This window comes from Anser brachyrhynchus, assembly GCF_964034855.1.
Source record: "Anser brachyrhynchus genome assembly, chromosome: 3".
Classification (NCBI taxonomy): domain Eukaryota; kingdom Metazoa; phylum Chordata; class Aves; order Anseriformes; family Anatidae; genus Anser; species Anser brachyrhynchus.
This window is the reverse complement of record NC_137696.1, coordinates 79,263,493-79,289,767: the sequence shown is the minus strand read 5'-3', so window position 1 is coordinate 79,289,767 and position 26,275 is coordinate 79,263,493. Positions and strand designations below refer to the sequence as shown.

The 26,275-nt window shown below is 36.7% G+C and overlaps 1 protein-coding gene across 3 annotated transcripts in view; it reads right to left on the bottom strand.

The window, feature by feature from the left end:
* The window catches only part of HACE1 (HECT domain and ankyrin repeat containing E3 ubiquitin protein ligase 1), a 50,240-nt gene that overhangs the window by 13,438 nt on the left and 10,527 nt on the right, over nucleotides 1-26,275 (bottom strand). For 2 of the 3 annotated variants that reach the window (XM_080586447.1, XM_080586449.1), the window contains exons 8-18: nucleotides 23,553-23,649; nucleotides 21,001-21,102; nucleotides 18,411-18,517; nucleotides 14,251-14,497; nucleotides 9,224-9,561; nucleotides 6,089-6,157; nucleotides 5,558-5,645; nucleotides 4,385-4,496; nucleotides 4,190-4,287; nucleotides 3,912-3,999; nucleotides 2,669-2,818 (exon numbers count right to left, since the gene is read on the bottom strand). In XM_080586447.1, the coding sequence (XP_080442573.1) occupies nucleotides 2,669-2,818; nucleotides 3,912-3,999; nucleotides 4,190-4,287; nucleotides 4,385-4,496; nucleotides 5,558-5,645; nucleotides 6,089-6,157; nucleotides 9,224-9,561; nucleotides 14,251-14,497; nucleotides 18,411-18,517; nucleotides 21,001-21,102; nucleotides 23,553-23,649 (1,496 nt within the window). The remainder of the gene's footprint in view (nucleotides 1-2,668; nucleotides 2,819-3,911; nucleotides 4,000-4,189; nucleotides 4,288-4,384; nucleotides 4,497-5,557; nucleotides 5,646-6,088; nucleotides 6,158-9,223; nucleotides 9,562-14,250; nucleotides 14,498-18,410; nucleotides 18,518-21,000; nucleotides 21,103-23,552; nucleotides 23,650-26,275) is intronic. The other variant, XM_080586448.1, reaches the window with a different exon arrangement.

Below are 26,275 nucleotides of genomic sequence, written 5' to 3'. Positions count from 1 at the left end.
ATACCAAAGCACTAAGCTCCCTCAACTGCTTGACAGATATTTTACCAATCAATAAAGACTCAAGCCAGACAGCTATAAAGAAACTCCATCAATTTCATCAGAACAAGATGCTAGTCCCCCTGAGATAAGTGCATTAAGTATTCAAGGATGTATAAGGCCCCCAGCTCAAAATCCACTGACCCAGAAAATAATTTTCACTTTTGCTTGTAATATTTCACAGGGTATTTCTTAATATACTTGATTCTACCAGGAGATAGCACAGTTAGGAATTTACCAGTTAGGTTGCTACGTGTCTTGGTAGGTTGGAGATGGAAGTTTCCCTTGCCAAACAGAAAAGTAACTAGCTCCTTAGAAAAACGAAGTAACTGGATAACAGCACTAGTGAAACTATCTTCTCTTCCCATTTAAGTAGGGTGCATATAGACACAGGAAAGGAAACCTCAGAGGCCTTGTTAATTTCTGCCTATATTTCTGCCTTAGTTCTAGACCTGTAGCAGAGCTCAATCCTTACAAGCAAAAGAAACTATAAAGCAATGTTTAAGTTCAAAAACAGAAATCACACTGACTACACATCTAACCTTATAAATCACATTAGCTGGGTTATCACTGAAGCTGGAGATCTCTCCTTGCCTACAAGCTATTGTAGAAAGATCTCATCTCATCAGGGTGAAAAAAGGTGCTAAGTCTCAAAAAGCATCCACATTTGTTCATGTTAGTTTCAGCTTCTACTTATGGCAGTTCCACTTCACACCTTCTCTAGACATACAGTGAAGAGTTCCTCTGAAAGTTCGCAGGCCTCCTTGGGTAGAGGAGGTCTTACCACAAAACAAGTGGATTCAGTGTCATCATCAGGAAAGGCAAGTAAAAAATCAAGGATCTCAGTGCAAGGTGAGAAACCAAAGGAAGGAACTGGTCTCAGGCTTCAAGAGGAGATTTAATATTCCATTACTTAGGGCATCAAAGACAGTTGATGGGAACTTCTACTATGTCTGTAACCTGGTAACTTATATTTGGCATGAACAACAGTGAGTATAATCCATAGCTGAACCTGAACCAAAAAAATAAAACAGAAGAAAAAACAACCCTCAGGAGTATCTGCTGGTGTGCAACTCAAATTCCTTATGCAAGAAGAGAGGAGGTGCATGAAGCTGAGGGAAGAAGCCTTGGAGAAGTTTATATAAACCACTCTAGAGCAGGAAAAGAAACTACTTTGGGAAGCAGAGGTATAATTTTTCCAGTTCACTGTGTGGTAAGTAACAAGAAGTGATAAAAACCTGTGAACCTTTTGAGCTCCTAAAGGAGCTGAATGTACACAAACCTCTGGAGAATTCCAGGACGTCTGCTCAACAGAACAGCAAGACCTTATTCAGAGGGACTGGTGAGATCTTATTAATAGAGACTACTCACTGCTGTCTGGTTTGGCATAGTGATATGCTCTGTTAGAAGACACACCCTCTTTCCTCTCAGCTGCCAACTGCTGATTTACATATTGTGCTGATTTCTCACTTCAGCAAAAATAACATTCTGTGACGTGAGTAAGAAGCAAAAGAACATATCTGGTAACCAGAGGTGACAGCCTTAAACTTCAGAAGTGGCAGACATCTTTAAATGGGGACTATAAGAACAAGTTATTTTAGCAAAATGAAAAAGAAAAAAAAAAGAGAGGAAACAGTGCATCATCTTTTTAATTCAGATACCAAGAAACCTAGTATGTAATGAGAGTTCAAACTACACAAGAACCAAAATTAATTAGCAGTCATCTCCAAAAGAGGTCACAAGAGCACCACTTGACTATTCTCAAAGCGTGTAAGTAAACAGCAAAAAAATACTTTCGTTTGTGAATATATCACATGGAGATTAGCCTGTGAGCATCATTCTTCTGCTCGTACAGAGAAATCTCTTGATGAGAGGCCAACTCTTAAGTCAGTGCCAAGTTGTGTCATACAAAGAAATGTCTGCTTTGGAACCCTTCTCCTACGTGAAGGATCAATGACTACGGGATCCTGAGTAGCGCTGCTTCATACTGGTGTCTTCCATCTCTTCTTGCCCAGTACAAGAGTCACTGTCCCACAGCAGAAAGCAGTACTGAGGGAGGCAAGGAAAAGGTATCCCTAGTTTCATGCAAGATCTTGACAAAGATGATTGCAGCTGCATCATGAGACTGCAACACTGTTACCTGAACTCTTTCACAGAAGAGAAACAGTAAATCTGAAACTCCTTGATCTGTTCCAGACTCAGCAAACATCAAAAAAAGATTGCAGATAAACAAACTGGTTATTTAAAAAAAAAAAAAATCAGACTGAGATCCAATCCCTTGAAAGCCTTGCTAAGGCTTAAAGAGTGGCTCTTGAGGAAAAGCAAGACTCTTTATCCATGTTCTTCAGGAAAAGTAAAACACCACGCTATCTTACACCTCCAAAGAAGATTAAGGAATAGCACTTAAAGAGAAAGGAAATTCTGCATGCTGTGGCAGTTCATGAGAGGCTCAGACTGAAATAGCAATCACTGCCATATCATGCTGTAACTCTGATGTTCATAAAAGATTAGCAGGACTTTTATTTATTTCCAAGACTTTTTCCACTTTCAAGCACGCACACACAAGTTCAAAAGGAAGTTTACTGCTCAGACGATTGTTATGACTAATAAACAGATTAAAATAAAACCATACCAAGAATGTGTTTGTAGAATGACCTTGTGAAGTAAATGTTCACCAACTGCCTGTGATTCAGAGCTAGTCCCAGGATCTGGCCTGCAAAACGGAAGTAGTTCAAATGATCTGGATTTACAGAAGAGTTGCTGTTTGGCTGGAAAGTTGTTCCTGTAAAATAAAAACATAACTGGTTTCTTCATCATCATCATCGTTATTATTAAACTGAAGTTTATATTTGTTAAATAAGCTAACCATCTAAAAACACAAAGTTTTATCTTGGAGTTCTGGAAAATTGGTTTTTTTTTTTTTTGTCAAAAAGACATCAGAAGGAAATGTATTAGAATGCAATGCCATCATACTGTAACAGTGACACTGCTTAGCCACTCTCCAAGGCAACACTCTGATTAATTATCATCAACACAAGGGTAACAGCCACGATCTGCTAAACTTGGTCTTCCATCTTGCTGTATTTTTACATGCATTTTTTGCTTACTCTAATGGTCCACGCTTTTACCAATTTGTACACGTACTCAAATGAAGGATCAGACTATATTCACTTTCTTTCACCTGGTTGCAGCCAGATGCAGACAGGAGATCATCCTGTCCTGTTCTCCTTGGAAGAGACCATCTCCAAGAGACATCCCTGAACTTTTAACTTTCAGAAACTGATCTATGCTTCTGCTGTTGACTGAAATCCTTGCCACTTTTTAAGACTTTGTAAGGTAGAGAACAAAACATTTATCACTGCTGCTGATGTGAAATCTTTTATCGATAACGATTTGCTGTGCATGAAGCACCCAAAAGTCAAATAAAAGGCAGACGCATGGAGATCAACATCTGGTTTTACCACAAAAGTGAACTGTTTGACTTTGTGGTTTTCTAAAAAGAAATAAAGGAGTATCTCCACAGTTCCCTTACAACTGCAAGAGAAAGGAAAACATTTTCTATACTGCTGTCAAAGTGTTATGTCCCTCTAATACCAGGCAGAAATAGAATGGAATCATTAAATAGCATGGGCTCATTAAAACTCACTGTCCTCTCACAAAAGAACAAAATTATGAAAACTTCAAATTAAAAAAAAATCATTCATATTTATAAAAACGTATGTTGAACAGATTACTTCTCTACATATGAAAACAATTCTGTCAGTCTTTCCTATTTAAAAATAGCAATCTTACATTCTACAATTAAGTGACTCTCAGATTATTAAAACGCTTTTATGAAATATGCTCTAAAATCAGAGAAAAAAACAGAGACATACCATCAGCTGACTGGGTAAATAAGGCATAATCTGGGTTAACTATTTCACTGGATAAAATATCAAACCACTCACGCACCACACCCTGCCCCTGCATGTCAAAAAAATAAAATATATTAGTACCTAGAACTTCCACTGGGTAGTTAAGCTAGGTTACCACATTTCTTAGTAAAGCATAGAAGTTATTTTAAATTTGGATTTAATTCAAAACAATACTCATGAAAAACATAATTAGTATTTCCATATATAGTGATAAAGGAAAACCATGACATTTTACCTACCATGCCTTCTTCTCCATGAAATCGCACAGCAATCCCTTGCTTTAGTTTTGCACAATTTGCTTTAGAGACAACTTCACAGCTACTCCTAAAAATAGAATCTGAATACAAAGAACCAATTAATTTTGTCTTAATTCATTTTATTTCAGTGTATTTCTGTATTTTCTAAGAGACACTATTCTGTTTCTAGCACAATACCTCTGTGAACCAGAAGGATGTCATTTTCATTGACAGGCCTGTGCACCATGTCTGAATCTGGTTGCCCCGAATGCAGATGTTCATAAAACCATTCACAGCGATCTTTAAATGGCTACAAAAGAGGAGGTAAACCACATTACACAGATGCATTCAACTACATAATTCCTACTTCCTAAGCACAGCTAGAAAACACCGTTCCATCTACACATCAGGAAACACTTTTTACTGCACGAGTGACAGAGCACTGGTACAGGTTGCCCAGAGAGGCTGTGGAGATGCTCAGAAACCACCTAGACACGGTCCTGGGCAAGCAGCTCTGGGTGTCCCTGCTTGAGCAGGGGGCTGGACCAGATGGCCTCCAGAGGTCCCTTTCCACATCAGCCCTTCTGTGATTCTGTGAAAATGGTTATACACACCACTGATGCTTTTTGAGATGTGCAGAGAGTTACTCAGTACTACCTTAATACGCCATACAGTATTTTGGGAAGTGGAAAGTACTAGACTCGCTGAAGAAAGGACAAGTGCTTGCTGAAATCTGGGATGCAGAAAGACTGGACCATCAGCTATACAGAAGTGGCTGTCAGACTACATAATCCCTAAGAAAAAGACCACAAAACTTTCCCACATTAAACCAAAAAGTGAATTTAGGTTATCAATACATCAATATTTTACTTTCAAAAAAAACCACACCCACCCACAATTAACCAATGAAACAGTACGAAGTGCAACATTACAAAATGATGTTTCACTGAAGGAGCTTCCACTAATTAATTATGGCATAATCAACTAATAATGGTGTATTCGTCCTGTGGTTCGTCTCAAAATTTAAGTCACTTAAAGTAAAGCGGAGTGTTTTAAAGCTCAATTTATTAGATGTAATTAAGTGAAGTTAACTTTCTATTATGAAATTTATGTATAAATTGGACTTTTGAGACACATTTAACACTGGTAATCTAAAATGAACTTACACGTGAATTATACAGAATTTAAAGTAGAGACGCCTGGATGCCCCATGTCTGTTTAATCTGATCTTTCAGCATCCCAGATTCAGAAGCACTGGAGGCCACATTTTGTTCTTCCGTCCTCCCCAAATGGATGTATTTATTTGTTTTTAAACCAAACTACTTTCTTTATATTCATAGAAATTGTAACTAAACATCTCTTGACATTTACCTGAGCCTTTATGATGTGCATAAATCTGGACATTAGTTCAGGACACTCAAGAAGGAAATGAAAGTGATCAAAAATTATTTTGGGATTTCTGAAAGAAAAATACCTTAGGTTAGAAGCCTATTAGTCAGAGATCTAATAATAATGCTTCATGATACATTACGCCTACATAAAGAGACAATGCAACTAGTCCTATAGAACAGTTCCAACAGACTCTCTATCTTGTAATGTTTTCTTGTTTCCAAATGACTTGTACTACCTCCTCCTTTGCACGTGAAGGATACAAGCAGCTCTCCAAACAGAAGACACTCTTATAAACTGGGTAGTCCCTGAGAAACTGAGAACAGCCAAGTGTGCTAAGATGGCGACTCCTCTAAGAAGTCATAATGTGTAACACATGAGGAAGAATCAGTTATTATCTGCCTTGAAAGAGACGACTTTATTTGGAACAAAGAGGAGGAAATAATTCGATTATGAAGTTTGAACTACTTTGGACACACAAAAAAAAGAAACTCCCCGTTCCTTGAAACTTACCGGTTAACAAAACACTTAAGGACATCATCGTGCTTACAAACAAATTCTATAAAGCGAGGCGATGTCATCCTGTTCAAAGAAAATCATAAGATACTTCAGTTTAGTGAAATTGAAAAGAATTTGAATTACATACACTGTTGCATTCTCTTTTCTAATAAAATGCTATGCAAATAAAAACTGATGGTTTTTAACTAGTCAATCATTAAATGAAATACTCAGCAGCATTAAGATTTCATAACAAACCAATGGAAAAGGCAAAAATGCAAATGATCAAGACAATCAAGCAACCTGCCAAATACCTTTGTTACTAAACACATGACCAAAAAAAGTTCAAAGTAATGGAGATGCACAGTTTTGCATTGAATCATTCCAGCTTTCAATATGGAAATGTTGTACTGAAATATATATACGGAAGGACTAATATTATATGCACAATACACATTATACATTGTTCTATATTCTTGTTCATTGGGTAAAACTCCCACCACACACCTTGAAATTGTAGCAAGTGAGGAAAAGAGCCAGGAAGAAATAAAATTACAGTGAACTCATTAACAATGGGGGGCAAGGTGAAGCTTGATGGTTTCTTAAAGGAATAAAACTATAAAACTGCTTGCCATGTAAGCATCTTGTACACTAGTATGGGAGTTTATTTTTTCCTCCTATTTTTGGAGAACTTGGTTGCAAACTTTACACCATTTGTTTACACCTGTGTTCTGTGCTTTTCAGAAAGAAAGAAATACTTAATTGGGTCCTTTAGTGTGTGAATGAGCTAACGAATACTTGCAAACAAGGCTAAAACCCTCTCATCCATCCAGTGCCTAGAAAGGTTGTGAAAAATGGCGCTTTAAAAAGTACAAGATAACAATGCTAGAAAACCTCTGAAAAATTATTATAGCTCCCCAAGTTATTAAAAAAATTGACTACTACACCAAGAAGTCTGAAAATAACTCTGTTCCCCACATCAATTAAGATAAAACGAGCAACTCTTTTGTATTAAAAAAAAAAAAGAGCTATTTTCCTTTTCTCCCTTATTCTGTTTTGAAAAACCAAAACTCAGCACATCTCCCCCCTAACTCAAAAAAAAACAAACAAGTAAAGAAAATCTTCCAGGCAGAGCCAGAGTACGAACATTTTAAAGACACCATTTCTGGTCTGAGAGATGGTCTGAAAGTATTGAACAACTAAGAGAGGGGTCTTCCCTGAAAGGAGATGAACTCTCTTTACAGCTTGTATGGAGATTTATGGTTGGGATGCAATTTACAAAGAGGAAAAACTTTGCATGCATTCTTAGGGTTTGATGCTGAAAACATTGCTTTTCAGTATACTGACAAAGAATGTCTAGATTCAATAGCACCAGCAAAGCAATCATAACAAGAAAATAACCTTAATGTTTCTAATGCTTTCAAAGCTCAAGTGCTAACCCTCTATTTACACTCACTAACTCGTCAGCCAGCTAATTTTCCATTTAAGCATGAAATGTCTTCTTTATTGTATGAATATTAAGAACAATGGAAAACTATGGGCTCTGTTTATTCTCCTCCATTAAAACAAGACTCTCGAACTTAAAAATAGAGCCATTTTCTATCTGAAAACATCGTTTGTTGGAATTTCAAGTTATTTGAAGCTGACAGCAGGAACGGCTTGCAGTGTCGTGCCATTTAGTTCTATTACTATCAAAACTTTAGTAAAGCAGAATAATTCTCACTCTTCTACACTTCTCTACAAAGTTCTGAAAAGCCCTAAAGAAACCCAGAATTTTGGTGTGCTCTACCGTACTTTTCTGCACCCCAAGGAGTCCTCCCAGTTATCAATCAGTCACTGAAGTAGTTTTTAGTCTTCTGGCTTCTATGATAACAACTCTCAATTAAGCCTACAATTAAGCCTACATAGTATTCATGTTTGGTTTTTTTCTCTAATCTGAGTGTAAAGCACACAGAGGGACAGAACCAAGTGGGCAAGGCCTGTTATCAGTCAGCAGGGTACAGGAAGAGAGCCTCAAATTTAATCTTGGTATAAACAGATAAATCAAGGGGGAAAAATGTACTTATTCACTTCTATAAACATTTCTCCTTTTCATTTGGCTGTCATAATTAAGCCTTTATTGGCATTTTATCTTAGTAAGGTTTGATAGAGATGTCAACAGAATAGCTTACAAGCAGTTTCTTATTTAAGGTGGAGTAAAATTAGAAGTCAAGGTACTGCGCTGCCCGTTGAATGTGCTGACTCCCATAGCATCTTCCAGAACGCCCACAGAAGAGCATACACCAGACAGACAGCACTGGCTGATTTGAAAACTTTTTTCACTGCATGTGGCAGAGAAAGAAAAATCCTTTCAGTGGCAGGCAATAACCAGGAGTTGTCATGTAGCAGGAACCTCACTTCAAGATTCCTCAGATAGCTGATCACACCTCCATACTTTCCTAATCCTCCACTCAAGAGGGTCAAAGGATGTTTTCATTCACTTGACAAACATAATCCCTAACTAACCTGTACAGACTAAGACCTCAGCTACAGTAGACACTACTTTTTTTTTTTCCTTTTAAACCAGACGCTGATGGTATCAAACTTACATAAGCTGTAATGTTTGCTCCACACAATGTAATGTTTGCCAACGTGATGCAGAATTCCAAGCCAGTGTTACTTTGAGATGAAAGGCTGCTTATTATAAACTTCTGCAATATAGCCAAATGAGTCCTGCCTCAGCTGTCATTTTCATATACAATGATAATCTGCATTTTTTCTGAGCTCAATGATAGCTGTTGTTGGATAATCACATTAAACTTCGGGATATTTTCATGTTAAGAACCAATAGCAGAAACAGCTCAATTTCAAGTGACCAAAATTACATTTCCTGCATGTATCCCACATGATTAAAAAGAGCTATTAAACATCCAATACGTATCCTGCTCCAACGCAGTTACTTTCATAAGTAGCAGCACTATGCAAAATTTGCTGTGCTGTTTGGTACCATTAAAGCAGAAGGAAAAAAAAAGTAATAGAGCTAGTGAATGCATTAGGAAGTACATCCTTAAGTGCCATTAATATAATCTGGTCAGCACGAATGTTCTTCCAAGAAAGTATATTTGATTCTAAAATTGTAACAGTTTAGTTAACAAACAGGATCTTCCTTACCCCTGAGGCATCTGACAGGAGCAGCACATATAAAATGCTTGAATGACAGCACTTAGCCTGTTTGCTGTCATAGAGATAACATCCTGGCAATCAGCGCAAGCTTCCTGCTTCCCGGCAACTTCATATGTTTTCGAGTCCCCTGTGTCAGTGGATATCTCTTTTGTGCTCTCAGTTCCTGCAGTGGCAAAGGAAGGAGTAGGAGTAGCATCCTGGTGATCTGGTCCTTTTTGCTTCAGCAAAATAGAAGTAATGTTGGCAGAGTCCCTTTTGTTTTTCATCAGCTCTGTGGCTATAAGAACTAGCCATTCATCCAAAGAGTGCCAGAGCAGTTCCAATGGCTGCAATAAATACATGCAAAAAAAGACAAAAAGGAGCATATTCGCATTAGTTAAGACAATTATGACATCATTAATATTAAGGCAAACAAACATCATGTACATTTTAAATGATCAGCTTAAAATGATCCTTCGGAAGTCAAGTTAGAGATAAGACTCAAATATTCATTAAAAAATCTGTACATGTAGCCACAGGGCACAAAGAGAAAATTACATATATACTGAAAACAAGGTAGAGATGTACTAAAGGTAAAATAATTTAGGAAGGGTGAAACACTGAACTGGTTAACGCAGTTTGGCCTCGCTGTTGTTACACAGCACACTACTGCCTGAGAGTTGCATTCAAGCAGAGATAGTAATACACACCTTTAGTTTTAAGAATAAGAGCTTATCAATTTGTTTTTTTTTAAGGTCCTGGTCAAAGAAGCTCCCCCTACAAGGTGGATGGAGCTAACCCTATACAACGCCACTGAGATTCAGACTCACACACACGTCTACTAAATTGTGCTTTATGCATAGTGTTAGATAATACAGCTCATTTTGATAGCATCCCAGATGTCTCAGATTGGGGGGGTCACTAATACCTAGCTTTATGAAATAGAAAGAATTATTAGTAGAATCTCAGAGCCATTTTTAAAGTTATGCCTTTCATTTGAACAGAGTCACTCCTTACTCACTACCACCATCTTATAACCAATATAATGGAAACCTAGCACAATTGCATTGTTACACATTTGCTCTCAGGTGCAGACCTACTACAGACAAAGGGAAGGACTGCAAGACCTGTGGCTTTCTTATGAGCATTTCAAAAACCATGAGGACTGACCGCGCTGCTCCTTAACACTGCTTAAGGGGACATTTCACAAGCATACATTTTGAGTACAGGGAGACTTCTGACTGAAGTCTTCAATAGCATTTCAAAAGCAAAAGTGAACATTAACACATTCCCTTTTTCATATATTACTGCTGCTTCAACATTTTTCACCAATGAAAGAATTTAAGGACTTATCAGGTATTGAGAAACACCTTCTCATCTTCTAAACCTGCTTTTAAAAGTAAGGCCTATTGACAGCATAGAGAAATGTAAGTATACAGTATTTGGAGCATTATCAGTATACCTAGTAACCAACCATATGTTTTCAGTACACAATAAATAACTTCCCATAAAAGCTGTGTTGAAATTTACTGTTAAAAAATTCTAATGCTTCCATTTTCTCCAGTAAGAAATTTGAGGAAAGAAAGCCAGCCTGATCTCCAAGACTAGTAGGTTTTGCTCTAAATACCATAACAGACTAACTTCTCCTTGTACTCCTAGTGACCTCCTGTTAATCTAGGTGATGACTTGAGCAACTCCAGCATAGTTACCACTTTCTACATAAACATCTGCCATACAAGATCAAGTTGGCTTCTATCTTAGACCTATCTGGCAGACCTTCACCGCAAGACATAACAAAAGAATTTCCCTTATTTTCCAAGGGAAAATAAGATTCACTGAATATATGGAAGAATGAAAATACAGCTGTTCTTAATAAATGACAACCAGGTAGAGAAACTATGTAGTTTTCTACTAGAATATTCCACTTCTCAAAAATGTATTTTCTTCTTCCAACCCTGTCACTGTTTTGCTGCTGCTATCCCAGCTTTTATTGCTAATTTTCCTACAGACTCAGTATGCCTTTCAGAACTTGCAACTCATTTTTTTTCAAAGCTAGTTTTTCGCTGATTCTGATCACAAACTCATTCAACGGTTTAGTCAAGCATAGCAACTTCAACATTTTTTCTCTAGTCTAACTTCAAGACATAAAGCATTCCTGTCTAAGTACTGCCCACCACCTTCATATCCCTGACTGTCACCATTTTACATTAGCATCTATGATCAAAACTTAACAAGCATAATATAGAGACATTCAAACCATTAGCAACATTTTTTTCAAAACTACGAGTCAGCATTTTTCAGCTGATTCTTACCATGAAGTGCATATTAAACACAACCTCCAGTCAACCTTTCAACCTCTTCAACCTTTCATATTTCATTCTTCAGAAAAATTTATCTGGAATTACACACCTGAGTCTGTCTAATCAAGCACCAAGCTTTTGTAGCTGCACACCTCACACCTCAAATTCAAGGATTTAGCTATGCAATGCCTTCCTTCCTTGTTTCCCATCTAGAAAGCAAGCAAGACGCTAGAAATCAAGTCCATATTCCATCTGCTACCCTGGAGCAAAATCTCTGGCCAGGTGACAATTAGACTTGTAAGATACAGGAAGCAGGAGATCACTAATCCAAAAAGTGACTGTGTCACTGCAGAGACGTAAATTCAATTCTACAAATGAATAGTATCTGAAATGAGGGGAAAATGTTATAGGCTTTACAATTTTGTTCAACTAGAGAGATTTTCCAGTAATCCTCCCTAATATATCATACTGAAAAGCAATTAGAAGAGTGGCACATGAAAAAGTGACAAATGCAAGCCTTGTCAAAATTACTGTTCATAAAGTTTCTCGCTGGTAGAATTTCACCTAAGTTAGCAGTAGCTTGTTTCAAGATTGGGCATCTAACTTCAAAGACTATTTTGCTTCTTGCAAGATCAGTACGGTACTGTGTCTTAAGCATTTCCACTTTAAAGCATTTGGATAGGCCTGAATTGACCAGGCACACAGTGAGTTACACGTGGGGGACTTCAGTAAAGCAAAGAGTCCCTATGATTTTCTTGTTCTTGTCAAGTGATAACATTCCTCAGTAGCCTCAGATCAAGATATATTCACTTTTTCAATCCATCGTACTCTAGATTATAGTGACAATTCTCCCCAAAAAGAAATCATATAAAATTAGTAAGACGGGTGGCAAAATTACTAGGAATTTCTGACGTGCTGCAAAGTATGGTCAAACAGTACACTAATAAAGAAAACATAGCATTAAAAAAGAGCGAGAAAAAGTCTTCTTCATTTCTAATCCCAGATAAATTATATTTTTGCTCTTTAAAAGGAGTTCTGAAGGACATCTTTAAAAGTCATCAGGTACAGATCTGTTTGGACCTAAACAGAGTATGTTCAGAAGAAAAAACGCCAGTAAGGCCTGACTGATGTTCCTCTGGTATCTCACAAGGGTACCAGAAGAGAGAACTCCCAGCACTGCTACCCCAACAACCCCTCCAAATAAAAGTTTCTCAATCGCTCTTGAAAGGAGGCAGTATTGAGCAACAGATTAGCATCCTATACAATAAAGCAAACCAATATTTGCAGGTCTTTACTTGTTCAAATAAACAGCAGTCAAAGAAAGGCGGTGGTGACCTGTCTCACTTTCTTGTGCTCTGGAAAGTACTGACGGAAAACCTTACATAAGACATGAACCAGCAGTCTGAAAGACTATCAAAATTGAGATTGTCTAGGACATAGACATACATCCCACAACTGAATCCTAAGATTAACAGTAAATTCCAATTTAAAACTGCTTCCCTTTACAATTTTCAATAGAGATCTTAAGTTTAAATCTTTAAGTTCTGCACTGACTTTTGCTTAAATTTAAGTTTTAACTTCTGGTTTGGGTCAGCAACCTCTATGGTTTATTTAGGAGTCCGTACTTAGCAGTTACACAGCCTAGATTCAAGCAAAAACAACCACACGCACACAGAAAAGTATCTGTTTCACTGATCTGCTTGTCACACACACAAATACTAGCACCAATGAAGGCATACAACTGCCAGGTCTTCAAGTACCATTGTAATATTTACCAACATAATAATCCAGAGATACAGTGGGGAGTTTTCCCTTCTCCCAAAAGGAAAAAGGAATCACCACTACCACATTTTCTTCCTTCTTTCCAAGGAAAGAAGTTTAAACAAAAATTGAGCTACTTAAACTAAACTCAGCTGGAATTAGAGCTTCATCTCTCATGAACTTATCAATACAGCTCTGTTTTAAAAGTCATTAGAAATAATCTAATAAATGCATCAGACCACCAAATAACTGCAGTAATTTCAAAATACCCTGTTTTCAGAACACCCTGAAAGAAATGTGAAGGTTAAGGAAAATTGTTATCATGTAAGCTAAGAATCACAGAATCATTAGAGAATCATTTAGGTTGGAAGAGACCTCCGAGATCACCTAGTCCAACCTATATGAACTATATAAGAACTTGCATCTAAATTTAAAAACAACCTTCAGAAATTAAATGTCTAAATGACTAAAGCCTAAAGCACACGTTTGAAAGCAGCTACAAAACAAGAATCTTGTGAGGGTAATAGTAAGCTGGCACATTTTAAAGCATATAGTAATAAAATCAAGAATAACTTGGGGGAAAAAATCACTATCAGTGAGAAAAACAGATTAAGAATTCAATTATTTCAATCTATTTTGTGAAGCTGGATAAAACCGTATGATGAGAACTATCAATAAATAGCATTTTGAAGTTAAAATAATACAATATTTTATATTGCTTAATATTATCACATTCTGAGATTACTACATTCTTAAATAAAATACTACAACTTTTAAAAAGCTTACCAAAATCAGCTGAGCAACTAAACCTTTAACATCTAATAAAAAATACATGAAAATTAAACAAGAAATAAAAAGAAATCATACGATGAAATGTGCATCAACAGTTAAATGAATCCAATGGAAAATATAACTAAAGAGAAGGAAAGAGGTAGGCTTAACTTAAGAAGGGGTAGGGACATCAACCAAACTTACTTCCTGTTCATGAGATGTCTGATTAATGAATGCATGCTTTGTGAAATTCATCTCTTTAACGTCTATCTTCCTAACAACATCATATACTTTTCTGACCTTGAACACCTGACTTCTTGGAGTTTTATTTCCATTGTAGCCCATGTCATTTCCATTACTGGGAGAAGATGGGCCAATGCGAAAGACATGGCAAAATATCCTCACGATCCTTAAGAGACTCTTCATTTGAGCTTCATAATTACTTGACAAGCTGGGGGAAGAAACGGAATATTTAAGTTTCTTTTCCTAGATGAAACAATGTAGTATATTAAGGAGTAAGCAATCTAATGTTAGGGTCTGATACACATGCTGAAAAAAAAAACTGTTCTTTAAACCCCATTAAATTTGAACTTTTACCTGAACCAGCCCCCAAAATCAAATACAAGCACTACAATTTTATGAACATCTACTCAAAATTTTAACTCAAATTTAAATAAGACCACCAAATTCCAGATCTTGCAAAATATTTTATTTGTTTTTATGCATATGTACACTGCTTATGAGCCACTGTTAAGAAATTCATCTTACTACAGTAAGGATCTCAATATATGAAACAAATTGGGATATAGTTGAAATCATTTTTCAATTCAGAAAAGACCGCATGCAATGATAAATTGTACTGATTAATCAGATACGCTGCCACAGCCCATCCTGATCTAACTACTATCCTAAACGCCCATTAACTACCTTAATCAGATAAGGGGTCAGGATGATAAAGATGTCGCTGCTTTACTCAAGGAAAAACAAATGACCTAGAAGATATTACTTAAGAGTATCTTATATTTCTAATTTAATAAATACATTATAAGTTTTATGCCTTATTAACTGAACTGGCCAACAATGAAATCTGTAAGAATTCCTTTACCACAAATACAGCGTAGAATCAGAGATATTCATGAGTTCATGCACAAGCAAAACATTCTCAAATTCATCTCAGTTTTCTTTCTTTAAATCCCAAGAGGTAAGAATTCTTCAATCCTGAACACATAATAAAACCTGCAAGAAATTAAAACTTTTTCTACCCAACTCTACACAGTGTTGAGAGCAGCTCTGAGGCAAAGGACTTGGGGTGTTGGTTGATGAAAAACTTGACATGAGCCAGCAAGGTGTACTTGCAGCCCGGAAAGCATGCTATGTTCTGGGCTGCATCAAAAGCTTTGGGCAACCTGGTCTGGTGGGAGGTGTTCCTGCCCATGGCAGGGGGGTTGGAGCTGGATGGGCTTTCAGGTCCTTTCCAACACAAACTATTCTGTGATTCTATTATACACATACATGATATTCATAAGGGTGTATATATTCAATTCTATCCTTAAAGTACTTATGATTTAAATGCATTCTTTCTAACTATAAGATCACTACAAACCAGAAGACAGACACCTTAGAGGATGCTTTACAACTCTGATGCAATTACCAGTGTGGTAATTAACAAATGTGAAATACAGCTGGTCTCAATCTACCTAAAGTCAATCAGCTAATTATACTTCTGAGTAAAGCTCTTTCCTCAGTGCTCTACAGGCACATTTGCAGAAGCAACTATGACCTTCCTCCCTGCTCCCCCCCCCCCCCCCCCAAAAAAAAACCACAACAGAAACACCTAATGTGGTGCCCTTAAGTTTAGATGGCATTATAGATTTTTAACATTAGATTAGTTATGCATAGTGTTGCTAAACAGTCCCTAGGAAAACTGTAACATCACAGTACCTTTATCGTGACTTCACCCTCCCTATGGCATGGGAAAAAAAAGACTTGTTTACAGCACCACATTTTAAATGACTGCCAGAGAGGTATTAAAATACAAAAAAATTGACCCACACAGCTGCTAATATATAAACCCAACTAATATATAAAAGAATTTGTTTATTTATTACCAAACTAATAGGGAGGTATACGATAGTTTAATTTTTAGTTAGGTAATGTAAATTCTCTGATGAGTGGGCCTTAATTATATTACCAGAAGCTGTGCTCACAACTTCAAGTTAGTGTTTGGAAAATCTTTGCTTACAGTCCAAAAGAATCTATGAATACAGGAAGTTAACTCAAGAAACTAAGTATTGGAAAAAAAAATAATAAACATTTGAATTCAGGTTTATCATCAGCAACAGTGTTTTCTTGGTGAAAATTTCCCTGTTCTCTGGGAAGAGGACTCATAAATAGAAAAAAAAAGTGCTTTTAATAGTTTACTGAAGTGTTTACTAGCATATTAGCAAACATTTCACTAAGCCCAGCCTTCACCAGCAAGACCAAATCACGTCACATTACAATTATTTCTTGGAAAGAGGAAATAGGCTATGTCGGTAAAGGCTTAAGGCTCACTGCTGGTGTTCAAGGCAGAACTCCTCAGACAGAAGCTTGTCACTCCAGGCTTCCTGCTAGAAGCATTACAAAAATTTACTTTAGACACTTCCAAACTAAACAATGAACAAATCCGACAGCAATGGGCTGCAGGTTAACAACCAGGAAATTAACACTCCAATGATACTAGCTCAGCCATACAAGAGTAACATTGTCAGAGGCTTAAATGTAGGGAGTGCATTTTACATACTATTTGCTGGACAGGAGAGAGAGGAAAGAGGTCCAGGCTCAGAGGTGTCTATGTACCACGTACTACCTTCATCCTCATTCTGATGATGATCTTTAAGGTCCCGTCCAACCCAAGCCATTCTATGATTTTATGTAAATGCTAATAACAACTGAGAAGTACTTAGCTGGAGCAGAGATTGAAGCCTCTGACACACAACAGAATTAGAACAACCAGAGGCGCAGTTTTCAAAAACACATCTTGTAACAGAAAAAGAAAGTAATTCCATATCCCTTATGACAATGTACCAAACAGAATTGGGCCAGAAAGAGCCCTCAGCACACCCTAAGTAGAGGCATCTCCAATCCAATGCCCATCCAATGCAATGCAAAGCTTCTAATTTGTCTTCTGTCTGAGCGAGACAATCCACACTCAGCGAGTACAGGTGTACGTATCAGGTCACATTGAGATGGTACAGGCTGTTCCTACAGTCTGATTCTACAGCCATACTGAGAGAGCATTGCTCAATATAAAGGAGCAATAACAGTCATAAATTAAACAGAAACGCAAAATAATCAGTTTATTTATCTTTGAAGATACTAAAATAGAAACAAACATTGCCTCATATGACCTAATACAGCTCTTACGACTTCTGCTAACATCCACGTACAAAGCAAGTCTGAAACCCTTTCCTGCACAATGGTTTTGCACTTTATCATAGTTTATGTATTGGAGATCAGATTTCATTAGAGCCAATAGAAGACACAAGGAATGTGTTACAGTAAGTTAAGCTGATTACACCCTGAAGCCCAACAACAGCTAAAGTTCTTTAAAAGTTATCTTTGTAGCAACAAAATGGGATTCACATTTTCATGCTCTTGAGCTCTTTCAGAAAATAATTCCTTGGCTTCTTGTAAAGCATAAAGGTTAGAGTCAATTCTGCTGGCTATTGAAAATGGTAAAATGTGACTGGAGTTCCAACACATTACAGATGATGTGTTTTGAACAAACTCCCTCAAGCAGATACTATAAGAAAGGAAAGCACACTAGGAAAATATTCTTTCCTATTTTATGTGCTTTTCCAAGTAACTGGTGATTGCACTGCTGAGACAGCACAGTTAGACACAGTTTTTGGTCTAGTGCAATACAGATGCTCCTACACATATATCAGTAACCACAGAAGACAATTAGAGATAGCAAACATGATATAAATGTCTGGAAAAAAAGTCTTCTCAGATGTATTAGGAAAGCATGGAGAATTTAAAGATGTGGAAGAAAAAAGGAGGGGAGCTGGGAAGTAATGACTGACAGATGGCTAAAAAGCTTCCCTTCCTAGAGCAGACATACCCATGTCAAACTAATCAAAAACACTTCTCTGCAACTCAATCTTCTAAGTGCTAGCAGCTATATAAGGAGGACACCAATTTTCTCTCCTGAAATCCTTGTGAAGGCAGTGATCTAATCGGATCCTGTCATACAGGATCAGATTTGAGATCCATTTATTCCAGCATGTGCTCATCATCAGATGGTTTAGATTATTAAAACTATTAAGTGGCACTAACTACCTGGAAGCTTATCAGTCAATTTATGATCCTCTCATACTTACCTAAGCAATTTATGACCATTTGTTGTAGCGACTTCAGCAAGACTTGTCAGGATTTTAAGATACTGGCTCTCGCTCTGCTGAGACAAATGTTCCAGAACTTGCCGCAACTGGGTCATTAAAAAAAAAAAAAAAATCACACAGTCATGGAGTGTCAGACCAAACTTTAATTTAGTTTATTATCATGCGAGCTAGCTGTAATTTCTAGAAGTGATAACGTATGTGCCTCTGCACTGCCCAATGTCTAATCTAACCGCAGTTAACGTTTCTTTACAACTTACAAAGTTTACTGAAAACGTATACATTCTAGTGTCTATTTATGCACTACAGGATATATAATATTATGAGCACTATGAATGCAGATTGCTTAACCATATACTATTAATTCTTAAGAACAACTTATTTGCATCTGAAAAACAAAGAGGATGCAATTGCAACTTCTGAAAGCTAATTCATAATTTACCTCTCTCTTCAGTTCATTCCTCTTCTAGTTTATGAAAGTGTAAATGAACCCTGGATCCCAGAGTTTGCTCTCACTACTATATTTCTGCTCAAGACACCAGATATCCTCCTTCTGGGAAGAAGTCATAACCTGAGAATCAATACTTATTTACCCTCTCTTCACAAAATTGCCCTTTTTTCTTGCTAGTACCATCATCACCTGGCTCACAAAGCCCAGGTGTTGCAAATACTGTCCTGTCTTCAACTCCTTTGTAATATGCTCTTCTCTCTCCTGGATATTTTTTTGTGGAGGAATTAACTCTTCAGTGACACTGTTCATCGTGCTTTCCTACTGTCTCCTCATCTGCTTCCCTTTTGTCACTCTCACTTTCAGAAAGTTCAGTAACCCCTCTCACAGAATTGTAGAAGGGTAAAATGAAAAGGAACCTCACATAGAGGTGATCTAAACCAACACTCTGCCCCAAGACAGGAGCTACTAATTACATCTGTGATCCAAAATAGTTTGTCCAATTTGCCTGGTTGGTTTTTAAACTCCTTTAAGTCTGGAGTCCCTGCAGCTTCAGCAAGTTTTCTTATACAACTTCTCTATCGTTAACTATGTGAAAGTTTTTCTCAGGGTTAAGCTGCATCGCTAGCTACAAGTGTCTAAGGCAAAAACATTTGTATTGTTTACTGTAAAACATTATTGAGCAATTATTATAATGCAAGGAATGCATGCTGTGAAAAGATCGGAGGAATTACAGTTACGTAGCTTAAAGAACTTTGGGATAGGAAGAAGCTTGCCGACCATCTAAAATATGTCAAAGGCCGCTCAACAGCATGAACTACTTATTATCCAAGTCTCTAGACAGAACAACTCAGACTTGGCCACAGAAAGCCATACTTAAAATATGCTTTCATTTTTTACAATAAAGTATAACTCTTCCATGAGTTACCGAATATATTTTGCATGCACTTTCTTTCAGAACTGACTTTTGCACACACTGACACCATTACTCAGACAAAACATCCATTTTCCTTGCTCACTGTCTTCACTTCTGCGATATATGAGCGTGCTTTGTCATTTACCTTTCTGCAGAGTCGTTTTTGTTCCATAGCTGTAATCCTTTAACCTCCTCCTTTATTTGAAATCATCTACACCATCTACCCACGCTTCTAATATATGCTTTGAGAATTTCATCTCTGAATCATTTTACTCAATCCTCTCTAAGAAATTTAAACACAGTTTCTGTATGGGCTTACAGGTCCTCAATCTTGTATTGGAAGTAATGGGATTACTGAGAACAATAAAAACTTCAAAAATCTAGCAAACCAAGTTCAGTGAAGCAGCAGCCAATACCTTACTAAATATTTCTTATTTTTTTTTTTAAGCTTACAGTCTGTAAGATTGTTTGCAGCTATTTTCAAGCAAACAGTATATTAAAAAAGCTAGCTAGATTAGAAGTGAAAAAGTCATCTCATGCTTCCTTCCCTCTATATAATCAAGAAAAAAAGTTTGCTTGCTTTTTCCTTGCTTTAGATTGCACTACCCCACAGCAATAATAAAAGAAACAAGCTATAGAAAAAAACACTGAAAAAGGAACAGCTTAGAAATAATTTCATCTATAGCAATAGCAACCAAATGAAATTGTGGCTGCAGTCTTTTTACGCTCTAACTGTATGTGGCAACTTCATATGACTGAGCACTCACATTCTTAATGTTCAGTTAATCCTAGACTATTCAAGCCTTGAGACATCCTAGAACAGGTATGCGCCGGTAACTACTAAAGGAAGTAAAATAGGCATCAACGCACTAAGAAATTGCATATATGCTCTACCAGCACCACTCTAACAAAGCTTGCAACAATTCTGCTTTTTTTATTTCTCACACTTTCTAGACTAATTTTCCAAATACACAAAGTTAGGAGACTAAATTAAAATGGATTCTACATTTAAACCCAAATTCTTTTGTTTAAAACTACGTGAAGACAGTAAATTCTCCACAGGGTGGAAAAAAATTACATAGCAGTCAATTACTATATCAATAGTCAACTGCTGATAAGTTTTTTCTAATCAGGATACTCCTATTAAGCAATAATACCTCCACAACACAGATAGTTTGGTAGCTATACAACACATAATACTGTATTACCATGTTTTCCCGTAGATCTTCGTTCTGCGTCATTTGAATTATTGTCTGGAAAAGTCGAGGATGGTACTGGATTAAGACTTCACAGGTCTCTCCATACCCACCCTAAAAAGCAATTGTTCAAAAAACATTTTTAATTAAAAATAAATATTAAAATTGAGGTTTATAGTATTATAGGCATTAAAACCTATTAAGGATTGCAAACATTTAAAGGAAAACTGAATGCAGAAATCCAGTCCTAAAATAAACTGAAAGTCAATACTGCATCAACATTAGACATCACAAAGAGTTTGGGAGAAGACAGAATCAAGTTCTGTCAGTACATCTACTCAAACATACCTACACCCTTTCTTATGTTTTTGTAACACTTTCCTACCTGAAAAGCCAAAGTTAGCACACACTTGAGCAACACTTCCCCAGCAACTTACCAGAGTACTTAAACACAATACAACATTTAGCTTCTCTTCCTACTACTGATGGATGACACCAGCCCACCTAATTACATCCAGAAACCAGTCCTTCAAAACAAATCTTTCCCCAAAGGTTTCATAAGACACAAATCTGATTTGTTAAAGGAAAAAGAGGATAAATAGATGAAAAGGTTATTTAACTTCAAAATTAATACATAAGTTTGATTCCACATGTGCCCTAAATCAACAGCTCAAATTAACTTAAACTAAAACCTTTTGAGAAAAACATTATTTGGAAAGAACAGAACTTGAATTTGTGTTTCTTTGTATCAAATTTTACTTAACACAGCTGCATTTTTAAGCCGGCACATAGCAGCTGACTACACATCAAATTTTACAGTGGAAAGATGCAATTTATTAAATGCTGTAACTCCAGAGGATCCTTCGCTTTGCATGACAGCCTGTAACTCCCTTCAGTGATAACGGATTCATTAAATTGCTCCTGTTGCCAAGAACTTAAATATTAAAATTGAAACCATCCATAATCCTCAAGAATTAATGAATTTCAGCTCTTCAAATGAAAAGTTACATCACATCGGCAAGAAATATATGAATCTATAATCTCAATCTTCCACAAGCACACATCTACTCTGAAAAGCAAACCCATAAACAAATAATAAGATAATTGATATAAAAGAAAACATTTTCTCCTTTTTTACTCAGTATCACAAGCTTGTCTTGACAAGATGATCTCGAACACACTATAATCATCACTACAAAACAGCAAACACCAGGTGTCACTACTCACAGCTTAAAAAAAAAAAACAGAATCCTGATGTATGAAGTGGTTCCCATCTCTCTAGTTCCCTAGGGATCATAAAACTAGAGACTAAAGAAGACATTTGAAACTCTGATCACTAAAAAAAAAAATAAGAATAGTACCATTATGTACATACTGTTATACTTTATTCCAGGTCTGTCGCTGCAGGAAGCCTCAAAATTGAGCAGACTTCATGTGGTTTTATGGTAATGGTAAGTCATTACAGCATAATGAAGCAAAAAACTAACTCTGAGCTTCATAGCAGAGACAGTAGTGAGAGAGTGTAGTGACCTGGTACTTCTGAACAATTTTCAGACAAATAAATAGACCTCATTTATTTTTGATGCCTTACATTGCTTTTAAAGCTTTGGGTTACAGAAGGCAGGAGCAAGGGATCTCCTCAAATAAACCTCACAATTTTCTAGAGATCTCCTCTTTAGAAAATGATCACTTTAAGTGCAATTGGATCTACTGCCCAGTTGTTCTTACACACTACAGGATAATCAAGACTTGAAATAAATTCAAAACTGTTACTTTAACAAAGGTGCATTATCCTTATTTTTCATTAAGTGTAGTGTGTTTTTTAATTTTCCAGTTTATAGTTCTCTAGTCTTCTGATTATTAGCAAAGGGTTCAAAACTTTCCTTCCCTTCATTACATACTATTTATGCAGTAACCTCAATTTGATTCTACAGAAAACTGTAAGTATTCACACAAAAAAAAAGACAGTAGTAAGCAGTATAAACAATACTTTGTACCAAGCCAAAAGTGTACAGCAGTGGAAAATGCATCGTATTTTACAGCTTTGTTCTTTTTCATCATTTAGATATAGCATTCGGAATACCTTTGAAAATTAAGAGAAGCAGCACCATGTAAGTTTTGTTTACGTTTTATAGATAGTATCTCTTTGAGAGAAAAGAAAATACATTAGTTGAGGTAATAAAAATTACTGCTTTCTGAATGCCTTTACCTCTTGTTAAGATTTAAACATGCAAACACCTAAACAGAGTCTATTACCACTAGACCAAGGATTCCAAACTTTCTAGTCAAATGGATTTCCACAAACTCTTTGTTTCTTGTCATCTCCAATCCTGCAAAGTCTTCAAAGATGTTAATGATATCCTGCTAAAGACTTTTGCATACAGTACCAACTGGGAACCTTCAAAAACATTTGCAATTTAATTGCAAAAAAAATATTTTGCAATTCTGTTTTGCCAAAGGACTACCACCTTTCTTCAGCCTTAAACTAAAAAGATAACATTTATCAGTTTATATTGGAGTAACTGATAGAAGTTCACAGGAAAAAAAAGTATTGGTATCAATACCTGTACACAAAGATCTAGTGGAGTAACGCCATTTTTGTCTGGTAAATATTTGGCTCCTCTCATCAGAAGAATTTGTGCAGTGTCCCTCTGACCATGGCTATCCAAAAGAAGAAAGTGAGTTAATACAGCACTTTTGTTCTATTACAAGCGATAAGTTCTGTTTTATTGCATTTAACAAATACAATCAACATAAACTAGGAGGAAACAAATAGCTACATTGCACAAAAGTAAGCAGAAACACAAGACAGAAAATAATGCTGCTCACGTTCCTGCTACTACCCTTCCAGGCCAGCGCAGAAGCACAGTGCAAAATTAGATATGGTCCATTTATGCAACCAGAGTCATCCTCATCATTCAGAAGTGAATAATCTTTGCCTAGCCTCATAAATATCTATGAGCTGCACTTCCTGCACAAAAAGAATGCTTTCTCAATTCAAAACCTTGGTTTACTTCAGAGGAAGTTTTCTTTGCTAAATGAGATCTTTGCTCACCCCTACCAGATTGGAGGGAGGAGGGGAAAATGAGAAAGGCTAATTATTAATCCATTATCTGGTTGTGCTTTAATGAACAAATCTTACTAATGTTTTACTGATATTGATAAACCATGTTTTGCACAAGAGAGAGAACCAAGAGTGATCTATTGAACTTACTTCTTTTTCTAACCAATGTGAATGTTTTGCCTAGCCTTTAAAAGTGAAGAGTGATGATTTTTACTTTTCTATTCAGAGTCTATTTCATAGTGTTACTGGTCTCTGTATATGGTATATAGACCAGTTATGTCTCCTCAAGTCAAGGATTTCATAAACACCTATCATAAACATCACTGGCTACAAAAAATTAATGCCAAAGATTATTTATATCCCTCAACACTTTGTGTATTACTTCCCATAACCTTTTTTTTTTTCCATTTTCTTCAGGGAAAGAAAGAAGTACCAGTGATTAGATTTTGACTTAAAAACATACTGAAAGTCTAGTTAACTGTTGCCTTCAACATTTAGCACACTTACTAACAAAATGTAATACAGAAGTATCTAATGGGTAAAAGACCAGTACAAGAGACAGCAATTAAAGCTACAGATAGAAGTTTTTCAATGAAGTTTTATGTCATGAACTAGTTTGCTACTTGCCTCTTACAGAAATTTGTATTTATGTTTGCTGTAACGGAATGCACTAAGACTGGGGTAGCAGTTGAGGAAAGGCAGAAGAAAAGCAACAATTAACAGCTGATGAGGAAGGGATAACTTTATTGGCCACTCAACAGCCCCCAGCTGAGCTCTCCTCTTCCATGTCTTTGCAGATCAGGGAGCCAACAGGTTATTCTAACGTACTGCTTTGCCACAGTGCTACTGCTCAAGAGTCAGCTACCAGATCTCACCTAGGAGCTAAGACTAATTGCCTTATGAAGCAACTCTTCACTGTAAGTCTCTTTAGACACAGCCCATCCACTTAACACCTCAAAAAAGTGTTAGAGTCAGACTCTGAGCACCGATACCCTTTCTCATGCCTTAAAGAACCACTGCTATCACTGTCTGCTCACCCTGTTACCAGGGTCCTTTCTTCCTGGGTGGCAGCACCATCAACTGGCACTTCTGACAATGAGGCATGTCTACTTCTACAATGCACCCCATTCACTCCACCCTTCCAGCTGCTCCTGTTGTTCATTTCTACAAGAATATCACCGCTGGACTGGCAATGTATTTGCTTCTCATGGAAAAGCTCCAAGCAAGGTTGCTTACTTCTTTTAAAGTGGGTGCCAATACCAGTCCCTGAAGGAAATACCAAGTCATTCAATTAGCTAGCAGCTATTTATTGTCTGCTTTCCTCCTTCTCAACTGCCAGGAGTCAGCATACTCTAACTCCAGAGACCAAGGCTCCCATAACATAACTCTTGGCAGGCCACCAGGTCCATCCATTTCTCCTTTTGTTTATATTAACATTTAATCATAAGTGAACTATTTAACCTATAACCAAAGCACAGGGATTACAGAACTGCAAATATTCTAACAAACAGCAGAAATGCTCCAACTAGAACATGAAGTCATTTATCATATGCAATTAGTTTTGAAATAAAACTGAACAGTGAACAAAGCAGAATCGATCAAAGCGACAATATAATTTTAATCCAACATTATAATCTTATGGTATATACGAACATTTCATGTACACCATAATATCATAATAAACATCAAATAGTCAAACAACAACCTCCATGTCTGGAAAGTAATGAATGTAGCTATCATTAGCTTAATTACTCCTACGTCTCAACCTATGGGGTCTTCCCGTGAAAAAAAATATATATATAATTTAGATGACGTCTTTAAAATGTCACAAAAGTAATCTGCCTGGCAGACGGGTATCTGCAATGGCCTGGGAAGGTTATCGGTGCTCAGCCACCCACAAGAACTGCATGCAAATATTGACCCAGTAGAGAGAGCTACTCAAATTACTACCATAAAATACACTGATTTTAAAAAGCTACTGAAAAGAGAAAAATATTCCTCAAAATAACTTAAGCTGGTAGATCTCATTTTTTCAGAATAAAGTTCAGTAGTCATTGATTTATCACTTGGGCTATAACATGCACAGCTACGTGTTTAAAAAGTCTGTTAGAAAGAGGTATATAAGCCTGCAGTCCAAAGATAAGCATTTAGATATAGCTCCAAACTACATTCAAACACAAGGCAAGATTAAATACAAGTCAGCTTTTCTGTTTCCTAATTTCT